Below are 27,188 nucleotides of genomic sequence, written 5' to 3'. Positions count from 1 at the left end.
TCACTGAAATCCAAGGTTCCCATTTATGTGACGGACCATCTTTCATTAATAAGGCAGACCATTATTGGAGGCCAAAGGTAGCCTTGCATCACTGAGGAGTAAAATTGCAGCCGGAGCAGAGCATCCTTCCAAGGTTACACTGGAAGCACAAGGTCACATTCATTGCTTTTCAGTGGGTTTCGAGATGTTTGCAACTAAGAACCTATGAAAGGTTCCTCAGACGCTGTGCCTTCTCCACAAAGGATCCCCCCTCACCAAGAGACCCAGAGAAATGGCTTCTCCTCCCAATTTAACTACTTTATTAAGAATGTTTTCACTCAACAGAAGTCTTTCTTTAAAATGTTTGATTCAGCAATTTTTTAGTGTATTATCAAGGTGTAGTCATCACCACTGTCATCCCAAAAGATGACAGTCCCAACCAGCAGCCATTTCCATCACCCTCAGCATGTTCTAGACAGATGCTGGTCTCGGTGTCTTCTCTCTTCCTGTTCTGGACATTTCATACAGATGGAACCATCATATGTGACCTGTATCTGATTTCTTCTGTTGAATATATGCATCATAGCACTTGGTGCATTCTCTATAAGGATTCTCTAGTGGAACAGAACTGACAAAACACACACACACACACACACACACACACACACATTATGGCTGTCTAGCAATGGAAAACCCAAGAATCTAGTTCTATTTAGTTCACCAGGCTGGTGAATATACTGGATGTCATCAGTATATGCTGAAATCCCAAAGGAGCAGGGTCTAATGCCAGTGAAGGAATGGCCTTGCCACAAGAGTGAAGGCAAGCAAGAAGAGAAGAGCTTCTCTCTCCCTGTGGGTTGTTTAGGCTGCTACCCAGAGTGGCCCTGATTAAAAGTGGCTCTTCCCACTTCAAAAGATTGGAACTGAAGGTGGGTCTTCCCACTTTAATGATTTACTTAAGGAAAATTCCTCCCAGATATATCCAGCTGCCTGGGTTTTAGTTCGTTCCAGATATAGTCAAGTTGACAACCAAGAATAACCATCACACTATACCTGAATCCTTTATATGACTATATCGTATTTCCTTATTCATTTATCAGCTAGAGTTTGGACTGCTTCTTTTTTTGGCTGTTACAAATGAGGGCACTATAAACTTCCATGGCCAGGTCTTCCTGTGGGCATGTGTTTTCAGTATTCTTGAATACATATCTAAGAGTAGGATCTCAAAATCATAGGAAACTCTACTCATAACTTTGGAAGAACTGCCAAACTGTCCCAAAGTATATGCTCTGTTTTCCGTTCCCGTAAGCAGTGTCTGGAGGTTCTAATCTCTGCGTGTTCTAGTCAGCATTTCTTGCGGTCTGTCTTACAGTTAAGCCTTCCTAGCCGCTGGAGGTTGGAGCTCACAGCTTTTGGTTTAAAGTTTTGTAATGACACCTGATGTTGAACAGCTTGCAGTGCTTATGATCTGTTTCTATGTCTCTTTGGGACATGTGTTTATTCAAGCCCTTTGCCTGCTTTTAATTAGATTATCTTATCATTATTCATTTGTAAGAATTCTTAATAGAATTTGAGTGAAACCTGCTTACCAAATATATGGTTTAAAATATTTACTCCCACTCTGGGCTGCCTTTTTGTTTCCTTATGGCGCCTTTTAAAGCATGGACATTTTAAATTTTGATGAACCTGCTATTTTCCTCTGGTGCTGTGCATTTGGTAGTATATCTAAAAAGCCAATGCCTGACCTAAGGCTACAAGTATTTACACTGAATGTTTTTTTCTGTCACTTTTATAGTTCTGACTCTTGAATTATTTTTGTGGCCTATGTTAAGTTGTGTATGAGTTTGAGAATGTCAGTTTTGGCATAAAAGGCAGTTGAGATCTTGGTAGGGGTTTGCCAAAACAAGCCCTCCCTCTGTTACAGGCTTGCTGCCCAGGACAGGGCTAATGGGCTATGCTCTGGACCTTTGGAGGGTGGACTGCTATTGGAAGTCCTCTGTCATAGGCACCAGACTTTGAATGGTATTGTAAGAAGCAAGTCTCCTATTTTTCTTCTTCCCGTATCTTGCTTCTCTTGCCTTACGATGTAAGGGAACCTTCTGTACCACATGACTCCTGCCATGCATCTCTGGCACCCACCCGAGGCCTAGAGCATTGAATCTGCCCCGTCTTAAGCTAGAACTTCCAGAATCGCCATCCACATACACCTTTCTTGCTGCGTTCATGATCTCCAGCACAGCAGTGCATGAGGGACAGCTGGCTAACAGGGCTGACATCCGTGCTCCAGATCATTTGTGAATATTACTGTTTCATTCCTATTAAGCCTTCACACTCATAATGCATCTTTCTGTTTTCAGTCTTTCACATTTGGCATTCGGTGGTGCTTCATTATTTTCATAGGCAAATTTTAACTTCTTTTGTTAATTTACTCATAAATACTTTTTCTTTTTATGGAGTTGATTTCTCTTTTATTTTTATGTGTCCATTGCTAATATATAGAAGTACAGCTGGTTTATATCTTACTACCTTGGTAAGCTTGTCTGCTTGTTTGTAGATTTCAATACATAGGATTACATCACTGTGAAAACATAGTTTTACTCCCTCTTTGTGCCTTTATTTCTTTTTCTTGCTTTATAACCTTCATTAAATTGTCATCGATGGATTTTTCCTTAATTTTGTTGATTTTGTACTTTGCTTAGTGTGGTCTTATTATTGAAGTCTAATACAGAGAAATAACACCAGCTAGGCTATGTACTTGATGCCAGACATCAATCTTGATAATTATCCTGGTATCACTGTGCAGTTACCACTGCTGGGCTAGCACTCTGAGACATACATTTGGATTGCTGGCATGTCAGACATCACTACCACCTATGCTGAACATCTAAAAATAGATACCTCCAGGTGATAGGGTACTGCTATGTGGTTCACCTGGATGAGAACATCTGCTACATGCCTAAGGTCAGGAACTCTCCTCAGTGCTAGAGGTTAAACACTGACAAAGACAGATGAGGCTTCTCTTCGTGGTGGTTTATAGCTGTTGAAAATAACAAACATCTATGCAACTTTTATAGGAAAAAACATGTAATAAAACTGGACAGCATGCCTGGTACTTCAGTGATGATCTGGGTGGTCATATTTGAGCTATGATCAAAAACTTAGGAGATACCAGATGTGCAAGTCACCCGGGAATGGTGGTGTAGGTATCAGAAACACTGGACACAAGGTTTGGAGAATGAAGCTGGGCAGTGTGATCAAAAGGTAAGTTAGAAGATGAGGTGAGAAAGCTCATGTTTTTAAAGGAGGGTAGCCTCAATCCCAAGGACAGTAATGTATATTTGAAAGGCTTTGAGTGAGGCATTAAGATAATCATTGACAAGCCTCTGGCTTGCCAAAAATTGATATAGTGGGCAGGAACAGAACAAGGTATTTTGTTGCTGATTCAGAGTCAAGATGAAGGCAAGCAGGAGACAAGTGTTTGAGGTATAGAACTAATATTAACATATTATGTGAAAGAGGAAACAGGCAGAATTAAGGATGGCCTTAGGTTAAGAAGTTGAGAATCTGGACAGATAGCTATGTGGTTTGCTATGGAGCTCACCCTTTAACTTAGCCTCAAGGTCCTACCACCTGGAGTTACGGGCAGACATCCCATTGGAAACCACACTCTTACCAAGTGGGAAGCCACTTTATGGCAGAAGAAAAGTAAAGGCTCTTACACAAAGAGACAGAGAGACAGAGACAGAGAGAAACAAAGTCAGAGAGAGAGAGAGAGAGAGAGAGAGAGCAAGAACAAGCTGTCTGTAGCCCTCAACTCATAGGAATGTTTTCTGAAATTGATTTGCTGAGTGCTTGGTAAATTTCTCCTTTGCAATGTTTTATTCATATTTTAATAGAGTTCTTTAATATGAAGCTCAAATATTTTTAATTAAGAAGGAAGTGCAGCCCCTGGGTAATATTGCAGCCACGTAGATAGCTGGTAATTAAACTTCTCTGTATATACAACTGCATTCAAGCCATTATGAATGAGCCATTTTAAGCCTGCAATGTCGTTCTATGCATCTTTAAACAAACAAATGAATAGACTTCTCTAATGGGCTTGGAAGCTGCACTTGCAGTGCATATGCCATCAAACTGAGAGTGTGTGTAGTAGCCAAGAGAAGGCGGGGCTTACTGAAAACTGGTCCTCTTCATAAGAAAGACGAAAGGGCCAGAGTACAACTTCAGGTGCTTTCCTTGGTGGAAAGAAGCATACAGTAACTAATAATTTTTACTTTAATCTTCAGATCTCCATTTTTATCTCAAAACTCAATTATAGATGAATACTTTTTAACTATATTTTAGGCTTTGTTTAATTTAGACATATCATTATTCAGTCAATTGCCACACTATTTAGCATAGCATGTAAAGGGATTAGATTCACTGTCTCCCTAGTGTCTTTCAGCCCAGTATTAGAACAGGAAATAGATATCACCATATTTATTAAAAAGTAATAGAAGTCTATATAATTTTTTGCTCTCCAAGCTTAGTAAAAAATGGATTTTTAAATTATTTTTAAGTTTCAAAGGCCTTATTCCATTTATAAATAAAGTCCCACATTTTCTAAGTTATTCAAAGGGAAGCCATCTGTCTCTCTTTGAATTTGTCATTGTAGTATGCCATTTGCAGCTGTTTTTCCTGCAATGCCCCATTGTTTAAATAATATAGAAATGTCTTTCTGAGCCCTTGCTTGCTTCAGCTGTAAGCACCTGCTCCAAGATCAGGTTCCCTGCAGTTGGGCATGTTTACTGCCCTAGCCCTGTTGTGCAGGTTCACTTAAAGGTGACTTGCCTACATGTGACAGTTCCATCACAGGTGCCCACTGGCCTCATGCTGCCCTGGAGCCAACTGGCAACAGGCTTCTCCAAACAGAGTCCTCCATCAAGCCTACCTGTATTTCCTTCTTTCTAAGCAAATAAGTCAAGGAGCCATGGGTACAGTGGCCTGGAGCACTAACTCAAGTCAGACAGACCTGCAAGAGGCTGTGTGACATTCTTCCCTTTGAGACCTTGAACTTGTTATTTATGTCTTCAGCCTCAGTTAACTTATTTGAAGACAAGGGGTTGGGGGCAAGACAATGCTTATTTATAGCATTGTTTTGACTATGAAGTAAAATAATGTGTGTAGCACATCTGTCCCATAATGCAATAGGCCATTGTAAAAGAAAGATTGGTGCATTTACTGACTGCTCAGTAATATGGAAAGCACTGTTTCTGGTATTCTAAGGCAAGTGAAAGCTTTGCAAATTAATGAAGTTCCAAATATTAATTACAATGACTGTTTGGTAAGTGGCTGCTGTTATGGGCATATGGTCCTTGCATTCCATTGTTGAATAAGCTCTACATAGAGTGAACTCATGTGTCCCTTATATGAAATATTTGGAAACAGGAGTGGGGATACTTTTCATTCCCCCACCTTCTGTGTGCCTGCTCTGTTCCCAAAGCTAACTGTAGGTTCACGATTGATGGGCAGAATTAAATTGTGGCAAAACTGGCAGCATTTCATAGTCCAGGGTGCTGGATCATATTGAACATTCCCACCAGTTAATAGCTTTCAGGAGCAGTCTGATATTTATGCTTCATCAGAATTCTACTCTCTCCTATCCCCCAAAAGACAAGGTCTTTACCTAAGTTTTGTCTAAGTTTATTGCTGAAACTACAGAATCCAGGGATTAAGTAGCCTTTATGCTGTCTGTAAATGTATGAATTAGCAGAGGAACCTGATCCTAGCCCCTCTTTGCAGTGAATATTTAATCCCAAATCCTTCCATTGTTGGGGTTTATTACATCCAGTGTCTAGTTTAGTTGTGAGGCCCAGTTCTCTAGAGCAGAAGTACATGAAATAATGAAAAGCTGAGGGATAGTCTATAATTTGGGTAGCATTGTTGTAGAACAGTAGAAGTCATGAGGACACTCTAATGTCTGTTAGTGGGCAGCTCGGTAGAGAACACTGTGTCTGCTACTGTCATGAAGAGATGTGATTTCAGATTTTCAAGTTGAAGAAACTGGGTCTGAGGAGACAGATCCAGTGAAGAGCTTGCCATGCAAGCATAAGCACTGGAGTGTGGATCCCTAACACCTGTGTAAATGTCATGTGGGTGTAGGGGCCCATCTGAAATCCCAACATGATAAGGAATTAAAAGATCTCTAGAGCAAGCTGGTTAGTTAGACAAGTTGGATCAGGAGTCCAAGTGAGAGGTCCTGCCTCAGTATATAAGGTAAAGAACAATCAAAACGAGACAGACATTTGACATTAGTTTCTAATTTCCACATAAAAGAAAACTTTAAAAGATTTTTTTTAATCTAAGCACCAACACTCATGCAAGCATGTACACACACATAAGAAAGGAAGAAAGAAATAAAGGAAGGAAGGGAGGGAGGGAGGGAGGGAGGGAGGGAGGGAGGNGGGAGGGAGGGAGGGAGGGAGGGAGGAAGGAAGGAAGGAAGGAAGGAAGGAAGGAAGGAAGGAAGGAAGGAAGGAAGGAAGGAAGGAAGGAGAGAGAAAGTCCTTAGAGCCCTAAATAACTAGTTCCATAACAGTTCAGGTGGCAACCGGTGTGGCAGTAAGTGTGCACAGGTTAGTCACCGCTCTTCTTAATCCCACTAAGATGCTCCATCTTCACACCCCAAATTTCACATTGCTTACTCTGCTCTTTCCATTTCTAGAATACTCAGTAACCTTACGTACTTAAGTACCTCAGTTCCCTAAAGAAAAGTTTAATATCATTTACTGAAGGCTGCTCTGCTTGTTTCCTGTCCAAGGCTACTGTTACCTTGAAGATGTTATATCCTTGAATATGGGACCTCTTCAGCTTGACTCTGCCACACTCCTCCTAATGTATATTTAATTATTAAGCTCTAGAGGTACCTTGAACTCAAAAGATAGCTGCTGGAAAATTAGAAATCAGTTTTCAACTCACTGAAAGGTTAATAAAAAGAATCTAGCTATAATTGTCAGAATACTTTCTGCAAATTAGCAAGTTGATGAACAAGGAAAATGTATGAAAGTGTTTCTGTGTAGATCGTGGGTTACGCTATACTCTACAAACACAGCACATCAATATAAAAAACAATCTTTAAAAGCTTGCTTTGTGGCCCTCTTCCAAAAAGTACAGGCACATGGGTTATACTAAATATTACCTATCTCCTCCCAAAGAAATAAATTTGAGTTTAATTACCCCAGAATCTTCTGAGTCCTTTTAGAGGCTGGGTGTATATGGCATGCAGGGTTTTCATCAGTGTTGGGTGCTGAAAGGTGTTGACCTGTGGTGGATATTTAGTGGCACTGGCTCTTGTTATACATGGATCTGTGACTACCATTGACATAAAATACAATCTAGACTCTGAGAAGTTGGTCCTTTTGAATTACTGTATTGTAGTTTATGTTGTGTGAGCTGATACCACATCCTCTACACTTAGCCAAGTGTTCCAGGTCTTCCCATGGCTCGGTCTTTATGTTTTGATTTTCCCCTTGTGTAGTGGACATATGCTATCAAATACTATAAATTGGGAATGAGCAGGGTGGCTGAGTGTGTACTGCTTCACCCTCCCATTTGAGCTTCCTGCTTATTCCTCATTTGTATCATTAGCCCTGTGTCCCCAGTGAATCAGAGCAAGTTCTCCCAAGGATGCATAGCACACCGCTGGAGATGCCCCAGGATGCTAGCATGCCATCAGTTACTGTTTTAGCTGGCAGTTCCAGTAACTTAACACTGTTGCAAGCACAATAGAAAGGAAGTGAATCCTCACATTAAAATGCCAGTTAAAGTTAGCTCAGAAGAATGGCCTCTCATACTGTTCTTGCTGTCATATAGGACTCCAAACAACTTCCAAAACTACTTATATCCACAAAACGCAAGAGCAAAAATAAATGTGAGAATGCCACTCGTTCTCCCGTTAGGCTGACACAGAACTGCTGGAGTGAGTCACCAGACATTAACTTTTTATTAATTTAATCTTTTATTTATTTATTTATTTATTTACACTCCAGATTTTACCCCACCCCCACCCTGTCCACCCTCCAACTGTTTCACATCCCATACCTCCTCCCCACCACCCACTCCCAACCCCACCAGACCTCTAAACTCCCTGGGGCCTCCAATCTCTTGAGGGTTAAGTGCATCATCACAGACCTGGCAGTCCTCTGCTGTATATGTGGGGGGCGGGGCTCACATCAGCTGGTGTATGCTGCCTGGTTGGTGGTCCCGTGTTTGGGAGATCTCGGGGATCCAGGTTGAGACTGCTGGTCCTCCTACAGGGTCACCCTCCTTCTCAGCTTCTTCCAACTTTTCCCTAATACAACTACAGGGATCAGCAACTTCTGTCCATTGGTTGGATGCAAATATCTGCATATGACTCTTTCAGCTGCTTGTTGGGTCTTTTGGAGAGCAGTTATAATAGGTCCCTTTTTCTGAGTACTCACTCCATAGCCTCAGTAATAGTGTCAGGCCTTGGGGCTTTCCCTTGAATTGGATCCCACTTTGGGCCTGTCACTGGACCTTCCTGTCACTGTTCCTCTCCATTTCCATCCCTGCAGTTCTTTCAGACAGGAACAATTATGGGTCAGAGTTTTGACTGTGGGATGGCAACCCCATCCCTCACTTGATCCCCTGTCTTTCTGCTGGAGGTGGGCTCTATAAGTTTCCTCTCCCTACTGTAGGGCATTTCATCTAAGGTCCCTCATTCTGAGTCCTGAGAGTCTCACCTCCCATGTCTCTGGGACATTCTGAAAGGTTCCCCCAACCTCCTACCTCCTGAGGATACCTGTTTCCATTCTTGCTGCTGGTCCTCAGGGCTTCAGTCCTTTTCCCCCACCCAGTACCAGATCATGTTTCCCACTTCCCCTCCCCATCTACTTTCCCTCCCAGGTCCCTCCCCTCCATCTTGTGTGATTGCTTTCTTTTCCCTCCCAAGTGGGACTGAAGCATCCTCACTTGGGCCCTTCAGCTTGTTGACCTTTTTGAGTTCTGTGGGCTGTATCTTGGGTATTCTGTACCCCTTTTTTGGCTAATATCCACTTATTAGTGAGTACATACCAGGCATGTCCTTTTGGGTCTGAGTATCATCCTCACTCAGGATGATATTTTCTAGTTCCATTCATTTGCCTGCAAAACTCAGAATGTCCTCATTCTTAATAGCACTGTGTAAGTGAACCGCATTTTCAGTATCCATTCTTCTGTCATGGGACATCTAGGTTGTTTCTACCTTTTGGTTATCAGAAACAAGGCCACTATGATCATGTGCCCCTGTGGCATAGTGGGACATCTTTTGAGTATATTCCCAAGAGTGATATTGCTGGGTCTTCAGGTAGATCTATTTCAAATTTTCTAAGGAACCTCCAGATTGATTTCCAAAGTGGTTGTACCAGTTTGCAATCCCACCAGCAATGGAGGCCTTAGACTTCATCATTGTGGTACCCAGAAGCATATATCATTGTCACAGTCTGAACAAACTCATATAACCATCGTCCTACTTAAGAAAGAAAAACAGTAACACCTCAAAGGTCCTACTGTGTTCTATTACTGACCATTCTTGTCACAATGCTGTATGTAACTGCTGTCTCCAGAATAAGTTTCACCTCTGTATCTCTCTAATCCTCTCTCTCATAGCATTTTATTGGTCAGAGTCAATAGCACGTTCATGGTTGCATAGTTTTCCTATGTGTATGAAACATCATTTATTATCAGTTTTACTAGGCAAAGGGGTAGTATTCAGTTGGGAACTATTAATATACCGTTTGATGAAATTTTAGACTTTTACTGAAACTTGTTTGGAACAGAGGAAGCCGTTTCTTACCATAGGATTTTGGTTATTTATAGCTATCCTCATCCCTGTTACCTTGGGTCAGTATTATTGCATTTCTAAAACTGCAATGTGGAAATGTTACTTTCTAATCTGTTTAAAGGTTTCCTATGAACATGATCTGCATGCTTCTGGCTTGACTTGCATTTTTGGCCTGAGGATTAGAATATACTACAGTGTCACCCATTGTAGAGGCCCAGATTAGACACTATCTTCCCCCAAGAAGCTTCCCTGGACTCACAAGCTCTGAGTCACCATGGGTGTTATGCCCTATCACCTACCACTCCCTTTCGAGTGGGTGAGAAGTACGAACCACTCGGTGTAGTTTGAAACAGTTCAGAGGTAGGATGCTTTTGTAGACTCCGTCTTAGAATAGAACTCGGGGCTTGACAGGTGCTCTACTGTAGAACTAAACCTCGGCTCTTGACTCACCTCATATTTGGAGTTTTCACGGCAGTGTTTCTGCTGTGCAGTAAGAATGTAATCACAATGGAGAGATGCCTAAGCTCCAGAGCAAGAAGTTCAGAGTTGCCCTAGCTCTGTTCCCCTCCCATCTGGGAAGAAAGAGTGAGATTCTTTGTCTGATCTGGACATGGGGCTGTGCCTCACATCTCTCTACACTAGAAACTGAGACTGAAGCTCCAAAATTTACAAGCAGATATTTAATCAATTACTCTATTCCACACTGAAATCTTAAAGAGACAGTCAAAGAGCAAGTTTTCCCACCAAGCTATGTATTCCCAACACAATCCATTGGATCAAATCCATTTAAACCCAAGGTTTAAACTGTCCTCAATTTTAAAATCTCAACCACATTATTTTCTATCTTTTGTTTTATGTCACGTGTAATTTTAATATAGTTATTCATGAAGGTATGTGTATTAACGATGACAATAAAATACAGACAAGATAATCAGTTTTTAAAGAAAAGGGGATTTAATTTGGCTCACAGTTTGAAGGTTTCAGTCCATGATTGGTTGGGCCTGTGAACAACACATGCAACAGCAGCATATGTTAAAACTTCATGGCCATGTTGGGAAAGAGAAGGAAGATACAGGGGGTACCCCACAGTCCCCTTGAACAGCATGACCTGGATGACCTGAGACCATTCAGTAGCTCACCTCTCAAAAGTTGCAGGAATTTTAACATATTCTGCAACCTTCATAGTAACCTAATTCCAGAGCATCTTCAGCAGCTGCGAGGGAGTTAACCATTGGCAGGTGCTCCCGTTGCTTTTCCCAGCTTCTGACGTCTTAATCTATTTTTCATGGCTATGTATTTGCCTACTCTGGACTTGTCAGATAATGGAATAGCATGATATGTGGCCTCTACATGTGGCTGCTTTCATGTAACAGAATGCTTTCAAGGTCCCGTAGAGTAGAATATAATAAACGTTTATTAGCTTTTATGGCTTAGTTACATTATATAAAATGGATAAATAAACTTCAATAGCTTAGTTGATGGGCATTTGGCTATTTTCACCTTTTGGCTTTTGGAACAATGCTGCTGTGACATGTGTGAACACTATTTTGGGTTGGTTTGTTTTTCTGTGTGTTGTGTATGTCGTGTGTGTGTGTGTGTGTGTGTGTGTGTGTGTGTGAAAGTATGAATTTTTGCTTCCCATTGTGTATGTTCAGGCATGGATTTTTGGGTCTCCTGAGTACTCTATGCTTAACATTTAAGAAACTATAAATTTGTTTTTCCAGATTAGCTACTCCATTTATGTTCCCTCCCAGCAGTGTCTACAGGGTCTCCCTCCCTCCCAGCAGTGTGTTCAGGGTCTCCCTCCCTCCCAGCAGTGTGTTCAGGGTCTCCCTTTCTCACAGTTGTAACCACTTTGTGTAACCACTGTAACTGAAGTGCATACACCTGCTGACAGTGATGCTGATCACATTGCCATGTGCTTACTGTTACCATGACGACTTTTTATGACTTTGAAATATTTGCTTTTTTAGTGGTTTTCCATTGGAATATGAATGTTGTTCTTCTTGTGATTTTTTTCCCAAAGCTTCTTAGATACTCATTAATGTCCTACATTCTAACAACAGAAATAATCCATCAAGAAGACATAATAACTGTAAATATGTGGAAGACAAATTTGGAGCTTTTTTCTTAACTTCGTAAAACAAATTCTAATGAGCAAAAAAGGTGAGCGAGGTCAATATCCAGTAATAGTGAAGACTCTGAAATCCCTCGCTCATCTTTAGATAGGCAGCGAGAACTAAATTTCAACAAAGAAACGTCAAGTAAGCTATACCATAGATAAAATGGACCTAACATATACGAAGATTATACACTTTTCTCAGAAGGCCATGAATGTTCTCTAAAATAAAACATATTACAGGTCACTAAGCAAACCCAAACAAATTCAGAAGGATTAAAATGGTTCCTTATACACTATCAGGTCATAATAGAACAAAACTAAAACTTAATAACGAGAGAAACCTCACAAAGACTTAAAGATGCATTGGTGTGTGCACCACTCTTGAATGATCCATTGAAGAAATCAGTGGAAGTTTTTAAATTTTTAAAATCAAATGAAAATTAAAGTACAACCACCAGCCCTTGCAATGTAACAAGGCCAGTTCTAAGAGGAAAGTTTATAACTGTGAGTGTTTGCATTGAGCCATCTGAGCAATCTCAGATACTCTAAAGATGCACCTCGGGGCATAGAAGTGAGGAAGAGCAAGGAAACCTCAGCGGCATGAAGAAACAGCCTCTGAGAAAGAGTGGAAGGAATGTTCCTGCCAATCATACATCAGGCAGGAGATTAACATCGAGAATATATAAAGATTACAAAACATACACATCAGAAGAAGAAACAAACCATCCATTCAGTAAATGAGCTGAGGAACTAAACAGATGGCTCTCAGAAGAAGAAGAAGCACAAATAACCAATAAATACTTGAAAGGATGTTTAAATCTTTAGCTATGGGGAGAATGCAAAGTAAAGCTTCGTTGAGAGTGCATTTTACTTTATCAGAATGGCTATCATCACCAAAATAAGTAGTCACCCTTACACACTGCTGGCAGGAATGTGAACCAGAACAGCCGCTGGTTTCAGTGTAAAAGTTCCTCCAAAAACTAAAATCTACCCTATGTCCTGGGTGTAATCCTAAGGACAATCCCAAAGATTCGTAGTCAGCTTACAGAGATGCTTGTAAGCCTGGGAGTCCAGCAAAAATGAATGGGTAAAGAGAAGATGGCACTGAGACACAATAAAATTTTATCCGACCTTAAGAAAATAGTGACATTTGCAGGGAAATTTGTAGAACTGAAAAGCATTATGTTAAGCAAAATAAATCAGATAGAAAGACAAATACTATATGTTTACTCTTATATGCGGACTATAGGGTCTGGGGTAGGAAGATAAAAGGGAGCCATGAGAGAGAGAGGAAGAGAAACTTGAGTGAGGGAGAAAACGAGAGAAAGTAATGTAGTACTTGTGGCATGACAAGAAGTTACAGGCAGTCTTAACAGGAGAGGGTTCTGTATCTGAACAAAATGAAAAGCAACATGATGAGTGAGGAAATGGCTGTGATAGCGATGGCAAGGGATACTGTCCTCAGTATGTAAAGATGTTTTATAAATCAATAAGAAAACTGTAATATGAGTTCTTAATATGACCAAGTATAGACATGGCACACCTGAAGAAGTCATGGCATATGTGGGGAGAGTGGTCTTCTGAAGCCATGGGTAAGGATTTATTTGAGGTTCCCCAACAGCACTCCAAAAAGTCTGCTCATCATATTAATCAAGCAGCAATATTTTAAAAATTCAAGTTATGGATATGGCAATTTCTTAGAATTTTATTAGAAATCATTTGGTGTCTTGGGAACTCCAAGAATTGTTTTCAAGATTACATTTTTTCATAAAATATTTTTTAAAAATGCAGTAGCTAACTCAAAGTCTCCTCCAAGAAAATAAGTAAAGTTCTCCATGGGAAGATCTGAACATTCTATGTGTCATAGGAACTCCTGGTGACTATAACCAATATTTCCAGGTATGCCAGGAAATTTTAAAATTACTTTTAAGTTATGTATTAGACTTGAGTATAAAGCACATTGCTCATATGGAAGGCCAAGTTTTTAGCCATGGTTTAAGCAACAGGAAAGGAAACAAAATGTGTCCAGGTTTTCATATCCTAATTCCTGTCCTGTACACTGAAGTCAGTTTTATGTGCTATCAACATGGCCCAGCAGGGAAAGGTGCTTGCTGCAAGCCTGACAACCTGAGTCCCATCTCTCTGACCCATATGGTAGGAGAGAACTGACTCTGGCTAGTTATCCTCTGACTTCCACGTGTCACTCATGGCTACACACACACACACACACACGCCTACACACACGCACATGCACACACTAAGAAACATAATTTTTTAATAATTAAAAGAAGAAATAATGTTTATTTGTATTAGCAACTGGGGACTTACAGTGGTAAAATTCAACCAGTACCTTATGTCTTAGGGTTTTACTGCTGCGAACAGACACCTTGACGAAGCCAACTCTTATAAGAACAACATTTAATTGGGGCTGGCTTACAAGTTCAGAGGTTCAGTCCATTATCATCAAGGCATGAACATGGCAGCATCCAGACAGGCATGGTTCAGGAGGAGCTGAGAGTTCTACATCTTCATCTGCAGGCTTCTAGCAGAATACTCCTTCCAAGCAGCTATGAAGAGCATCTTAAAACCCACACCCACACTGCCATGTCTACACCACAAAGGCCACACCTACTCAAACAGAGCCACACCTTCTAATAGTGCCACTCCCTGGACTGAGCATATACAAACCATCACACCTTCTAAGTTGGGCTGTTGTCCAGAAAGAGAGTTTCTCTTTACAGAGTTCCTTTTAAGTTGGCTGTGGTGACTTGCACCTGCAATCTTAGCACTCAAGAGGCTCAAGTAGGAGGATTTCTGTGACTTCAAGGCCATCCTGGGCTATGAGGAAACCCTTTCACCAAAATGCATCAGTAGTAAACAGATAGACTCATGTAATTAAACACTGCTTTGGGTTTAGGGATCCAGCTGGAGTCATGCAGACATGGCAGCAATCTGTGCAGAGCTCATGGCTGACTAGTCAGTCACAGGACCATCAGTTAGACAGCTACAATTGAGACAAATGCTAAAAGTCAAAACTTTTACATTCTATGAGAACTCATAATAGGGGAGCTGGCCTCATTTGTTATTGTCAGAAAAGGCCTCCCCCAGGAAGAGTCAGGAAGAGTTAGCCAGCCAGGCAGCCAGGGGAGGGGGGACCAGCATTCACAGGCAAACGAAGGCAGATGCTGGTTTGATGCTTTTGAGGTCCCTCCTGAAGGCAATGTGCCTGTGTACTGGGAGCAAAGATGAGGTGGGGAGATAGAGTAGCCTCTCTTGAAGGCGTAAAGAGCATTTGAGCCTCTGCTGAAGGTAGGACAGTAGCCACACTTATTGATAGCTCATGACATTGAAACTGCAATACTCTGTTATCTCTCTGTCTTTCTGGGTCAGGAATACAACTGGAGAAAGTATCAGCCCAGCCAGATGAGCGAATCTGAGCTGCAGATGCTGGCGAGCCTCCGGCGGCAGCACAATGAAGACCTGGAGGACACTGGGGCTCCTCATGGCCTGAGCGCGTCTCAGGTAGACAACTGTAATGTCAGCATCAGTACCAGCAGTGATGACACAACCACGTGGAACTCTTGTCTCCCACCCGTGAGTCCTGCACTTTGCATCTGTTCCCTTGCCTTCAAAACGAGCAAGCCCAGACCTGTCTGGGGAAAATAGAGCAAAACTGAGCCTCCACAGACCACGAGATGCATGCAGAGCTCATTCGAAACAGGCTTTTAGGGAAGAGGCAGATAGGGAAAGATGGCATTGTCACATCTTAGACTCCCTTATGCCCCCTTGGAAATGTGTGTATGATGTTTGATTGTCTTAGTTCTCTTTTGTTTTGCACAATAGATGAGAACCAGGTCATTGATGAATACAGAGATCTACTTTGTTCAGTTCTGAAGGCTGAAAAGTCTAGGGTCTTTATGCATTGTCCCATGAAGGCAGGAAAAATGGAGCAGGCACGTGGAGCAGAAACATGCTAGTGGAAAGGGGCTCGATGAGTCTTGTTGTCAAGAACTGGCTCCCACAATAATGGGATTAATTCATTCATGACCTCAGAGTCCTTGCCCCCTAACTACCTCTTAAGGATCCCACCTCTCTCTGCTTCATGTAGGTGATGATGTTTCTGATATACAGACATTGGGAGAACACACACAAATCACAGCAGTGTATAAAATCATGCACTGAAATCGGCTCTGGCAATTCCTGCTTCCAGCACAAGCCCCTTGCCGCATAAAAGAGACATAATAATTTTCAATAAAATACTTACTAAATGAAAGAGCAGAGGGGAAAAGCCCCAGACGCAGTAAATACCGCTCACCAGTGAGGACAGAATGGAACCTGTGTACACGTCACTGATGTTCACTGACTCTCCCTGTGTTTGAGGGCTTATGTTAGGAGCTATAGATGATCATTTTAAGGGCTGACACTGCCACGTGTTCACATGTCAAAACACATGAGTATAGCTGTGACCTAGCAGAGAAGGACATATAAAGTAACTGACTCAGGCTTGTATAGCTGTGAATATAGCACAGTACTCAGGTCCTTGCCTAGCATGTATGACATCCTGGCCTCCACCCCAGCAAAGAAGAAATGCTTTAGTAAACAGAAGCTGCCTATTCTCAGATATTCTGTCTGCAGTCACAGCTAAAGAGCACAGGAAGATGAGGTTCCTATGCTCTTGAGAGAACCTGCAAGTAGTCATGGACAATAGCAAGAGAGCATCTCTGACTTCCACAGTGCCAACATAGGCTCCTGACCATCCCTTGCCTATTTATGTAGGTGCCAAATGGAAATAATAAAAGTTCCCATAATAGAAACAGAAATTAGGACCTGGGGAGACAGTTCATCATTTAAAAGTTCTCCCTGCTCTTGTAGAGAATCTAGGTTTGGTTTCCAGCGCCCATATGGTAACTCCAATTCCAAGGTATCCTGTGCCCTCTTCTGACCTCCACAGAACCAGACACACATGCAGCACACTTACCAGCATGCAGACAAAACACTTAAACACATAAATAAAAGTTAATAAATCCTTAACATTTTTAAATTATGTTTTAAACCTATATAAACATTAAATTCAAATGTAGTAGACAGGAGATAAGTTTCATATATTTAAGGTTTGTTTTGCAATCTGTTTCTATGTTAGATGCAGTTGTTCCAGGACCCCAACAATTTTGTAGACATTGTGCCTCTCCAGAGCCTCTTAGCCGTAGTCACAAGTGTTAGTTACCTGAGGCCTTCCAGCCGTTAGCGTTTCCAGTTCCCGTGAGAACACCGGGGCTCTTGAGAAATGGCCTGGCTGGCTTCCTGACTCTTGGTATGTGAGTCACTTGTCAAATAGGTGTTACTGACATCCAGTGGAAGATGAGGTTCCTATGCTCTTGAGAGAACATGGAAGTCATCATGGACAATGAATCCATAAAGTCTGCAAGGAGATTCAAAGGCAGACGATCACCACCAATGCTCACTTAGGACCCTTTGTCTCCATCTCCCCTGGCCCCAGCTTCCTCTTGCTTAATTTGCATTTTCATTAGACACGGCCATGGATACACATAACTTTCCAGGCAGCCTTGGTGCTGGACACTATCCATGTCCCCATGACTTTGGCCACAGACCATGCTCTTACTGGAGTAAAAATTACAAGGGTCACTTGCCGACAGAAGTGAACGGTGCCTTTCTTATAGCATATTCCCCAGAAGTCATTTAAGCCCCTGTTAGAGACAGAATGGCAGCCTCCGGATGGAGTCCATTTTGTCAGAAAGTGGCTCAGAGACCAGGAGTACAGAGGACAAGCTGAGGAATGGTTATTTATGGGCTGAGAAGTCTGAACTCTTGGTTGCCCTGGATACCGGGTTTTCATCACTGTCCTGTTCTGGCAAAAGAAAAAAAAAAAAAAAAAAAAAAAAAACCCAACCCAGAAGTCTCCTGCATAACAAGTTCCCTGCTCTCAAAGTGTACGGCCAAAAATAACATCATTAGTAATGAACTTAATAACCCCTCTATTCAACCAAATGAGAAATTGGAAAGTCTATTTTTTAGACAGGAAAAAATTTGAAAAATCCTACCTTTAGTATTCATAGAATATGTTTATTATTTCATCAAGTTCAGTTTGCTCCACTATTGGAACTATCAACAAATGGGAAATTGCATTCCTAATGAACTCTGCATCCTGCTGCTCACCTAGAGTTTAAATAGAGCAATTTACAAGCATTGTTTCCGCTGCTCCGAGAGCTTGTGCCTTTCCTTTCTCCTGAGAAAAGGTGTGGAGATGGTGAAGAGCCAAGTGACACGCGTCCTGGCATTGATGCCCTGCCTTCTTTTGTCTCAGTGAATGGTGTTGCTCTCAGTGGCCCTCAAGCCAGAATACTGGAAGACATCTCCCCTGTTGCCACGTTTTCCTTCCCCCATATCCACATTGGTCTTCAGATTCTAAGGCTCTTCTATCTGTTTCTTTTTTATTAAGATTTTATTTATTTATTTATTTATTTATTTATTTATTTTATTCTGTGTGTCTGAGTGTCTGGCCTACATATATGGATGCGCACCATGTGCATTCCTGGCACCCTCGGAGGTCAGAGGAGGGTGTCAGCTCTACTGGAACTGGAGTTGTGAATGGTGCAAACCATGCATGTACATGCAGACAAAAGGGAGGAAGCAACTTCAGATTGCAGACAGGGGCAGACTTCTGTCTGTGGAGGTGAGGGCAGCATCTCTCCTTATGCCAGAGAGCCTTCTCTCCAGGCCCCTGCCTCTCCCTCAGCTCACACAAAACTTGAAACTCACCATTGCTGCCTAGCTCCATCCCAGCACAGGCGAATGACACTCTGCTCCAGCCACACTGTGTCCCCTGTCCCTGTTATCGGCCAGCCTGCAGGCGCTTCCATCCCACTTCTCCCTTTGGGACACACCCACTTGTTTGTTTGGATTTTGTTTGGGTTTAGTTGTTTCCCCTGCCTGCTCTGCTTACACGGTGGCTAACTTTTTATTAAAGAATCCTCTTACATTCGTTTGTCTGTGGGAGGTGCACACCATGGCACTGGCGTAGAGGTTGGGGAACAACCTGGCAGAGTTAGTTCTCTTCCACCATGGCAGTCACAGGGATTGATTGAACCCAGTTGTCAGGCTCTGTGGAAAACACCATTACCTGCTGAGCTATCCCCTAAATAATGTATTTTTAAATTGTCTCACACTCATTACAGGACTGTAAGTTACGGAAATATCAGATAAAGTCCCTGTCCTCGCCTACATTCGGTCTTCTGCCTTGTCAATAGGCTCAACTCTAGTACTTAGCAACATTAAATATCCATTGTTACCTGTGGTCCCAGCCCTGGATATAGGACCCATAAAGACAACCCAACATGAGGTAGCACAGCTGTTTGTCAGTTACGGATTAAATGAAACAATCAGTAACAAGCACACTAAATAATCCCTTTTTACACTAAAGTAAATGGTTTTCATCAGCTCCAAAGTAAACATCAGCTTTGTTTTGCTTAAGTAAATCTTGAGTGGCACATGCAATACTTTATGTTAAATATTGATAATAAACATTCAGTATGTGCCCAGAGACGCTCTCCCTCTGAGCAAGGCTTGCTGAGAAATTGTGTGGAAAGGAGATTTAGTGAGGCTTCGTCCAGCATCTGCCCTTATGGGAGGGTGTCACAAATGCTGCATTGTGGAGCTAGAGAGCACACACAGAATATGGTGACATGTGCAGCCAAAGCTATTGCTGTGTTTGCCACAAGCTCTGATTCCCTAGCATCAGTACAGTCCTGAGCAGCATGTACTGTTTAAAGGGTGTTTAGATGTAATAAATTAGTCATTTAAAAGTGTAATTAAATGTAACCATATTTCTCTTCACAAATTGGCTTTTGTAGCCTTCTTACGCTAAATGAATCAAGCCTACCAAGAAATCCATTGGCCTTTGACAGACAAATTTTTCAAAGTTTCTAACTTAGACCCAAATTCAATTAAAACAATACTTTACAACTTCTGTGGAAACCAGGCTACAAGCAATCGATTTTAGAGACATTCTGGAAAGAGTGGCCCTCGTGAGATTTGTTCCGAAACTGGGTTCTAGGAAGCCTAGGGAAGAGATGTAAGACTTAGTTACAAGGAATTTTTAAGTAAACGTGTTTCTAATTTTAATTGGCAATAACAGGAAAATGTTCCATTCATGGTGGGTGTGTGGCAAGGGCGCGTACACCCCGCGCGCGCGCGCGCACACACACACACACACACACACACACACGAACACACACACCAACACAGATATAGTTTCATATGATCACCAAAAGACTATACAGCTGCTCTGGCCCTAAATCCTATGTCGGTCATTTACCTGTAAATGAATTCACCAAAGGGCCTTTTCATGTTGTCTTATCCCAGCAAATGAGCCAAGTTGCCAGGATAGGACCCTGCTGCCCCAGGGGAATTTCTTCACATTTTCCTGAGCATTTCCCCTTTTCCCCTTTTCCTGGCTACTGGAGCTCTGCAGGCGTCCTAAGGCCATGCACATGGACTGGTGCTGTGCACTTGTACTGAGGCTCTACAAGCAACGAAGTGCTTGTACTTATCTGGTTAAGCTTACACACTGGTATCCCAATGCCCCCCACAGAGCTTGGCTAACCAACTTTGGTGGTCCTCACCCATCCACCCCCATTTTTTTTACTACTTCAATTATTTCTGCCCCTTCGTGACCCTCAAGTCAAGACAAGCGCACCTAATGTGCATGCTGTTCTCCGAGTAGATGCCTCAAAGCTCTCATTTCTTCGAATTAGAAATCCCCACACCATAACCTAATATCAAGGATATAAGCCTTTCCAGCTTGGAAAAAGTGAGCAAGGGGGTTTAAATGCTCATCTTAGGCATCCATCAATGTGGCATATTGCAGAGCATAATATTTGGAGAAAAATGAGGCAAAATTCACTTAATAAAATCCCAAGCATATGCTGAGGTTCTCAGACAAGTTATTTATGGCCTTGATTAACCTTGCGATATTATTGCCATTTTCAATAGATTTTACATAATAACATAAAAATATTGTCTGTACCTCTCAACATAGCAGGATTATCTTATCTCTTGTTCTTTTATTTAGCCTTCCCTGCTCTCCCTTACCTCTCAACATTTCCAGCAAATTGATCATAGGAAATCAAAACTTCTGGGTGGCGGTTAATTTTATGAGCACAGCTTCCTGGTACTAGGGCATAGCAACAGCGCCACCAAAAGGACAGAGCCCTCCTTTGCCAGGCTGCATCTCCTGTATTTGCCAGGAGCTTTTCTGTGTTTTGCATGAGTCCAGGCTGCTGTGCATACAAAACTGGCATGGTAGGTGTTTCGTAGCTAATAGGACTTCATTTCTTCTAATCTACAGACTCATTAGTTCCTCAGCTCTTTTGGGATATGCTGGTCTTGTTTTGTATCCAGGTAAACTAAGAAGGTAGGGGGTTGAGTGTGCTACGCTGTAGATAAAATCAGATGAAACCTAGAAATGATGCAAAACAAAAAAAAGAAAAACCTGATATTAGAATCACAGTAATTTCTGTGCTGTCAGGAGAAAATATGGATATGTGTGAGCTGTTCTGTGGCTACCCAACCACGAAAGTTACCTCACAATATGAATGGTCCTTATTCTCAGAGTGTGTTATATCTGCCTGTTATATCTTAACTAAGACAGGCTCATGTTTATCAGTGTGCTTTAAAACTTACTGTCATTAATTTTAAATATATAGTGACATGCTGTGAGGGTCAAATCAAGTAAATTTAATTTATAGAAATGGTACAGCCTCACATACTTCAGACAAATGTATCTTGGGCCTGCTTCTTTTTTCCGTGCCGTACACTGAATGGATCCTGCCAGGCTGTTATTCAGAAACACTGCAGTCCACATTCTGCATGAATTCCCAAGCTGCACGCAACAATACAAACAAACTGGTGTTGAGATGAAGTCTCCCTGAATGGGAACAAATTCCGGCTGTACTATTTCCTGGCAGGCATGATCTGGGGTTAATACTAGTAGCTGAATGTCCTCTTCTAATAAATGGAGTTAATTATATATAGTTCACCGGCTTGCTGTGGGGCTCACATGAGATAATCTCTCTCAAGAATTAGCATGAAATAACTGTGCAGTAAATATAAGTCACTGCTGTGGCTATTGTGGCTATTTGTAGGCACTAGTAAGCGGCTGCCATTGCTGTACCTACCTCTAGGCATCAGTAATGGTCTTCTGCATCTACTTACAATGTTCTATAGATAAGGCCAAATTCTCAAATCAAACCTTGATTTTTATTTGTCTATCACAGATACCATCACAGGATGTTACCTGCCTAAAAACAAATTTGCTGATATGTATATATAGAAACACAGTAAAGGGAAAATGTCTCCTTCACCACCCACCCTAGATCCATGGCTGTCTGAAGTGAAATGTCATCCAGTGAACTTTGTGGGGCTGAAGACATGCTACCCCACACGTGGTATCTTGCGTTGAGGAGCAGAAGCAGGGACAAGGTGGCACATTCCTGCCCTTGCTCTTTACCTCTTACATAGCTCAGACAACTGAGGAAAGAGTTTGTGGTCTGCCCCTGAGCCAGGTCTCAACATCCTCCCTGACCCTCCCTGCACCCAGAGGAAAGGAACACCCTTATCTCTCAAGGTGAAGGAACACGGGGAAGAGGCTAATCAGAAGGCCTGGCTAAGTTCTCCCGGTGTATTTCCAGTCGATCCTGTCACCTTTATTAAATCTTATTTCTCCATTTGCTGTTGAATGCTTTCAAACACCTGTGAGTCATTACTGGCTGTGCCTTTCTTCCCCATTGTGTCACTGCGTCTGTTTTACGTTATGTAAACATGACCAAAGAGGGAGAGGAACAAGTGTGCCAAAGAATGCAGAGAGCCGCGTTGCCAGAACAGTGGGCACTTTCCAAGACGGAACGACAGAGTCTGGAATAAGGGCTTGAAAGAAGTGTACGTGGAACTAATGCTTGTAAGGTTCGGGGTGGACATTTGCTTAAATATCAGAACTGTGATACCCAGAAAGCTCTGGAAATGCCTGTGGAAATAAATAAGCAGAAGTCCATTCAGCGGAGGCCGTGGGGCTGCAGAAGGACTGAGTGAATGCCAATGACTCCATTATCGGGAATAATTTCCTATACCAGTGAGAGCTGATCCAGAGAAACAACTCTGGCTATGAAGTAATAAAGTCTAAATTGTTAACTAGATTTCACTTGCAAATTGCTGAAAGTTTGATTTCTCTGGTGAGATGAGTTATGCCTTATGGCATATCTCCTTTCCACTGTTCTCCCAGCTGTTATTTCTGATTACTGAGATGGTGATGTTATTCAGTCACCAAGTATCTGAGAGCACTGAAATGCATGGTGCATCCCCGGGAGCTAGGCTAAGTGGCGTGAGTCTCACACAGGTGATGGGCACATGTCAAAAGAGCACGTGTAAGAGGTTACTCTTACAAGCAGCCCCACCACCTGTGGTATTAACATTTTAGGACCCTTAAAATAAAGACTATGTGGGGAATGAAGAAGGTAGGCTCTGTATGTACAACCACCACAGCCACACCACACCACACCACACCACACCACACCACACCACACCACACCACACCACACCACACCACCACTGTTGACCTTGGCTTGGGTCTGCTCTGAGGGACCACATATATTCACTGGGGTAAGGAGGCCTTAACAGCCCCTCTGGGAGGAGGAGTTCTATATGCAATTCACAAATACATGCCAAGTTCCAATGTGTGGTAAAATATGAAGTCCAAAATAAAGTGGTTTCCATGTTAGAATTTTATCTTTGTTAGCCACATAAGGAAAATATTTAGAATTATCCTCAAATGGAATTGGTATTAGCTACAACAAACTTTCTTCCCAAAGAGGAAAAGAAATCAAATTTTATTATTAGAATTAGTTTATTTTTCTGTCTTTTGGTTTTTTGGTTTGTTTGTTTGTTTGTTTGTTTCTTTAGTTGTGTTTCAAGTAATGATGAAAGGTTTATTGTGGGGGGTGTTGAGAGTTCCCATTTCTATTAGCCCCACTTTGTCAGCTCATTTTGATCAATGTTCACAGTTGTCTTATATATTTGGAGGATCTAAGATTTATATGAATAATCCAAGTTAATGGCACTGGAAGTAATCCTCGAAAACTTACTGGCATTGAAACATAAATATGTTTTGCTGTGTCTCTAGTTATTGCCAGTCCACTGCTTCCAACAGGAGGTCTGGTTATCTTTTGCTGTCTCTGGAAACAGCAACAGCATAAAGACTCCACGAGGAGAGCTCTAACGTGAGGCCTCTGTTTATGTTTACATCACAGATGCTGGTGAGCCTTATCGCTAGTGATTAAAGTGGCCTGGGTCTCATGGGTTAGATCACCCATGATTTGCTGGGTCTCTCAGAGCCTTTGCCTATGCTGTGAAGAGGACCCAGCTCTTTCCTGTAGATGAAATATCAAAAATAAGAGATCAACAAATGAGAACGGTTGCTATCAAGATATCAGAAATGAGGATCCATGGGAAGGTGTGCACAAAGGTTACCGAGCTGATTGGTTTCTGCCTCACAGATGTTCTGTTTCTTTCAGCCTGTGAACCAGGGCCGTCACTATCAGAAAGAAATGAATCCACCTTCTCCATCTAACCCTCGGTAAGAGGCGCCAGAAACCGACATGGTTCTAATTTCCGTGTTACTGGTATATTTATGTATAATCATAGCTACATGGTTTTAATTTAAAGTCTTTGACTTAGAGGGTTATTCTCGGTTACATGAAATGTATTTGCCAAGCCCCTCCCCAGGCACCTCCCTCCCAGAGAGAGTCCTTATGTTGTTGATGGTGGTGGTGGTTATCCTGTGGTTTCTTTGTTTGGGGGACTGCTTGGTTTGATTCACTTTCGAAACAAAAGTCTTACCATGTAACAGCTGTCCTGAAACTTTCTGTATGGATCAGGCTGGCTTTGAACTCACAGAGGTTCATCTGCCTGTGTCAGTGTCCAACCAGAGTTCATTTCTTTTGGAGTTTTACTTCATCCAGTTTGCTTATCCAAACTGTATAGTAGCAGGAACAATCCACCCATGTTCAGCTACTTGGCTGCAGGGTTTTGAACAAGCCATCTACCACAAGGACACTCAGGCATAATAATTACTTGATGTTGTTTTGAGGAAATTCAAAAGGACAAATACATGAAAAATTCTTAGCACAGTTGCTAGCACATGGCAAGCTCTTTTTGAGCAGTAACTTATGATTTTCATAAACATGCCATTTTAATAGGTCGCCAATGCCTTGAATATGAGTGTTTTATATTCCTTAAAATGTAACAAGATACCTTATGAAAGTTCAAATGACAATTCACTTTTTTATAAACTTGTAATTTTGTAATCTCAAAATATCTTGATACATTAAAAATATTATTGTCATCTGGATCACTTGTTAACATAATTTTAGGTAGATCAGGAATAAACAAATCTGAATGATATTTTTAAATACATCTACTCACCAGTCCACAGGAGGCTAGGATAGGCAGATTGCTACAAGTCAGAGGGCATGTAGTCTGAACTACATGGCAAGTTCCAGACTAGCATGGGCTACGGAGTACGATCGTGCCTCCAAAAAAATGCATATAGTATTGTAATACTTCTGCCTTCTTATACATATTTATAGAAGCTAGTTTATTCTGATAAATCATCGCTACATTACGGTCTGTAAGTGCTTCTAACAGTCATAGTTACAGGAATGCACCTCTGTGAGTTGCCCTGCGCAGTAGACTGACATCAAGGCGACCAATGCTCTGGCTCCAGAGTGCACTTTGTTCCATCGTGTTTGAGTTCTGACTGCTGTGACCTGATGCAAAGACAACTCTGCAGTGTTGAGAGGGCTGGTAAGGGAGAGAAAGCAGCAGAAGAGATTTGCTCAGTTAGAATACCGTGCTACATACCAGAATGGGGCAGTCAACTCAGGACGATCTGAGAACTAAAAAGCCAGTGGGCATCCAGGCAGGGTCCCTTCGCAGTGTCTGCTTCCATCCTCCCTTCTGCCCATTCTTCTCTCTGATCACTAGCTCTCTCTCTCTCTACTTCTCATCCCAAATATGGCTGTCCAATGGTGCCTGAGATTATATATTATAGTTCAATCTGCATATGGAGGCTAACAAACCATTTCTGAATCTCAATTTCTACTTTCAAGGTGATTGGCTTAGATTGGACCAAGAATCCAATTTCTGGTCAAATTTGCAATGAATAGTGAGCTAAGCCATGGGAAAGGACTAACAAGGCTCCTGGGAGACCATCTACATGGCTTAGAGGACTTTTATTAGAGCTGAAAGCATTTATGACATGAGATTAACACTCATCATTGTGTTCCTGGTCCATACACAACTTGAAGGCTTGTCACTGTCACAAATAATAAGTTTAAAATTGAAATTAAAATTTCAGTGTATATAAAAAGGCATTTCACATAGGTAGTTAGGTAGATAGGTAGATGGATGGATGGATACAGAGATCAGAGATGAGAGAGAGAGAGGAGAGAAGGAGAGAGAGATATAATGGATAGATGATGGATAGATAGATGGGTGGGGGACAAATGGATGGACAGACAGATACACAGGAAGGAAGGAAGCAAGGAAGGAAAAGATGCCATTTGCAAACTTGCATAAGTTTCTTTTCTGTATGTAAAAAAAAAACTAGAAACCCGACTTTAATCCTAATTATACTAACTGGAGAACTTGTCGTTTGAACAAGTGAGAATGGCAGTACGGTATGCTAGAAAGTGAAGCTTGACTTCAGAAGACGAAGAAAGGGACCCGCATTTCATCATCATTCATCTGCTAATTGGTAAATTAGCAGGGCAGGTCTTCACTCTTCCTAGATGTCATATAATAAACAAATGCTCTCATGAGTAAAAGAAGACAATTGGAGTCAATGCCGCCAGGTCCAACCATTGGACTCTGTGACTTCCACATGACTCATGTGATATATGTGATGGAATTCCAATCAAAGGCTAGCATTCTGCTTCAGATTTATATTTATTCTGTTTCTTATAAATCATACCCTATACTTTATATCTCAAAATATATACAGTTAGGGGGACAGATAGTTAATATGAAAAGAGATATGAGAAGCTGAGTCTCATGGGTAAATGAACACTAACCTGAGTCCTAGATGGGAGCTGTCCGGTAGAGCCTGAGCAGTGGGTAAAAGGTGGTGTTATCATGGGTACAGTCACAGCAAAGATTTGGCCCTGTGACAAGTGACCACATTAAGTTCAGTGAAATGCT

General features: G+C 41.7%; 1 protein-coding gene across 2 annotated transcripts in view; it reads left to right on the top strand.

Moving 5' to 3' along the window:
* C14H3orf67 (chromosome 14 C3orf67 homolog) overlaps positions 1-27,188 on the top strand; it is a 243,624-nt gene that overhangs the window by 176,174 nt on the left and 40,262 nt on the right. For both annotated transcript variants that reach the window (XM_029468705.1, XM_021181991.2), the window contains 2 exons: positions 15,312-15,515; positions 24,503-24,564. In XM_029468705.1, coding sequence (XP_029324565.1) covers positions 15,312-15,515; positions 24,503-24,564 — 266 coding nt within the window. The remainder of the gene's footprint in view (positions 1-15,311; positions 15,516-24,502; positions 24,565-27,188) is intronic.

This window comes from Mus caroli, chromosome 14, assembly GCF_900094665.2.
Source record: "Mus caroli chromosome 14, CAROLI_EIJ_v1.1, whole genome shotgun sequence".
In the NCBI taxonomy this organism is placed as follows: Eukaryota; Metazoa; Chordata; class Mammalia; order Rodentia; family Muridae; genus Mus; species Mus caroli.
Note: the sequence above shows the minus strand (reverse complement) of the source record. Positions and strands in the feature narration are given on the sequence as shown.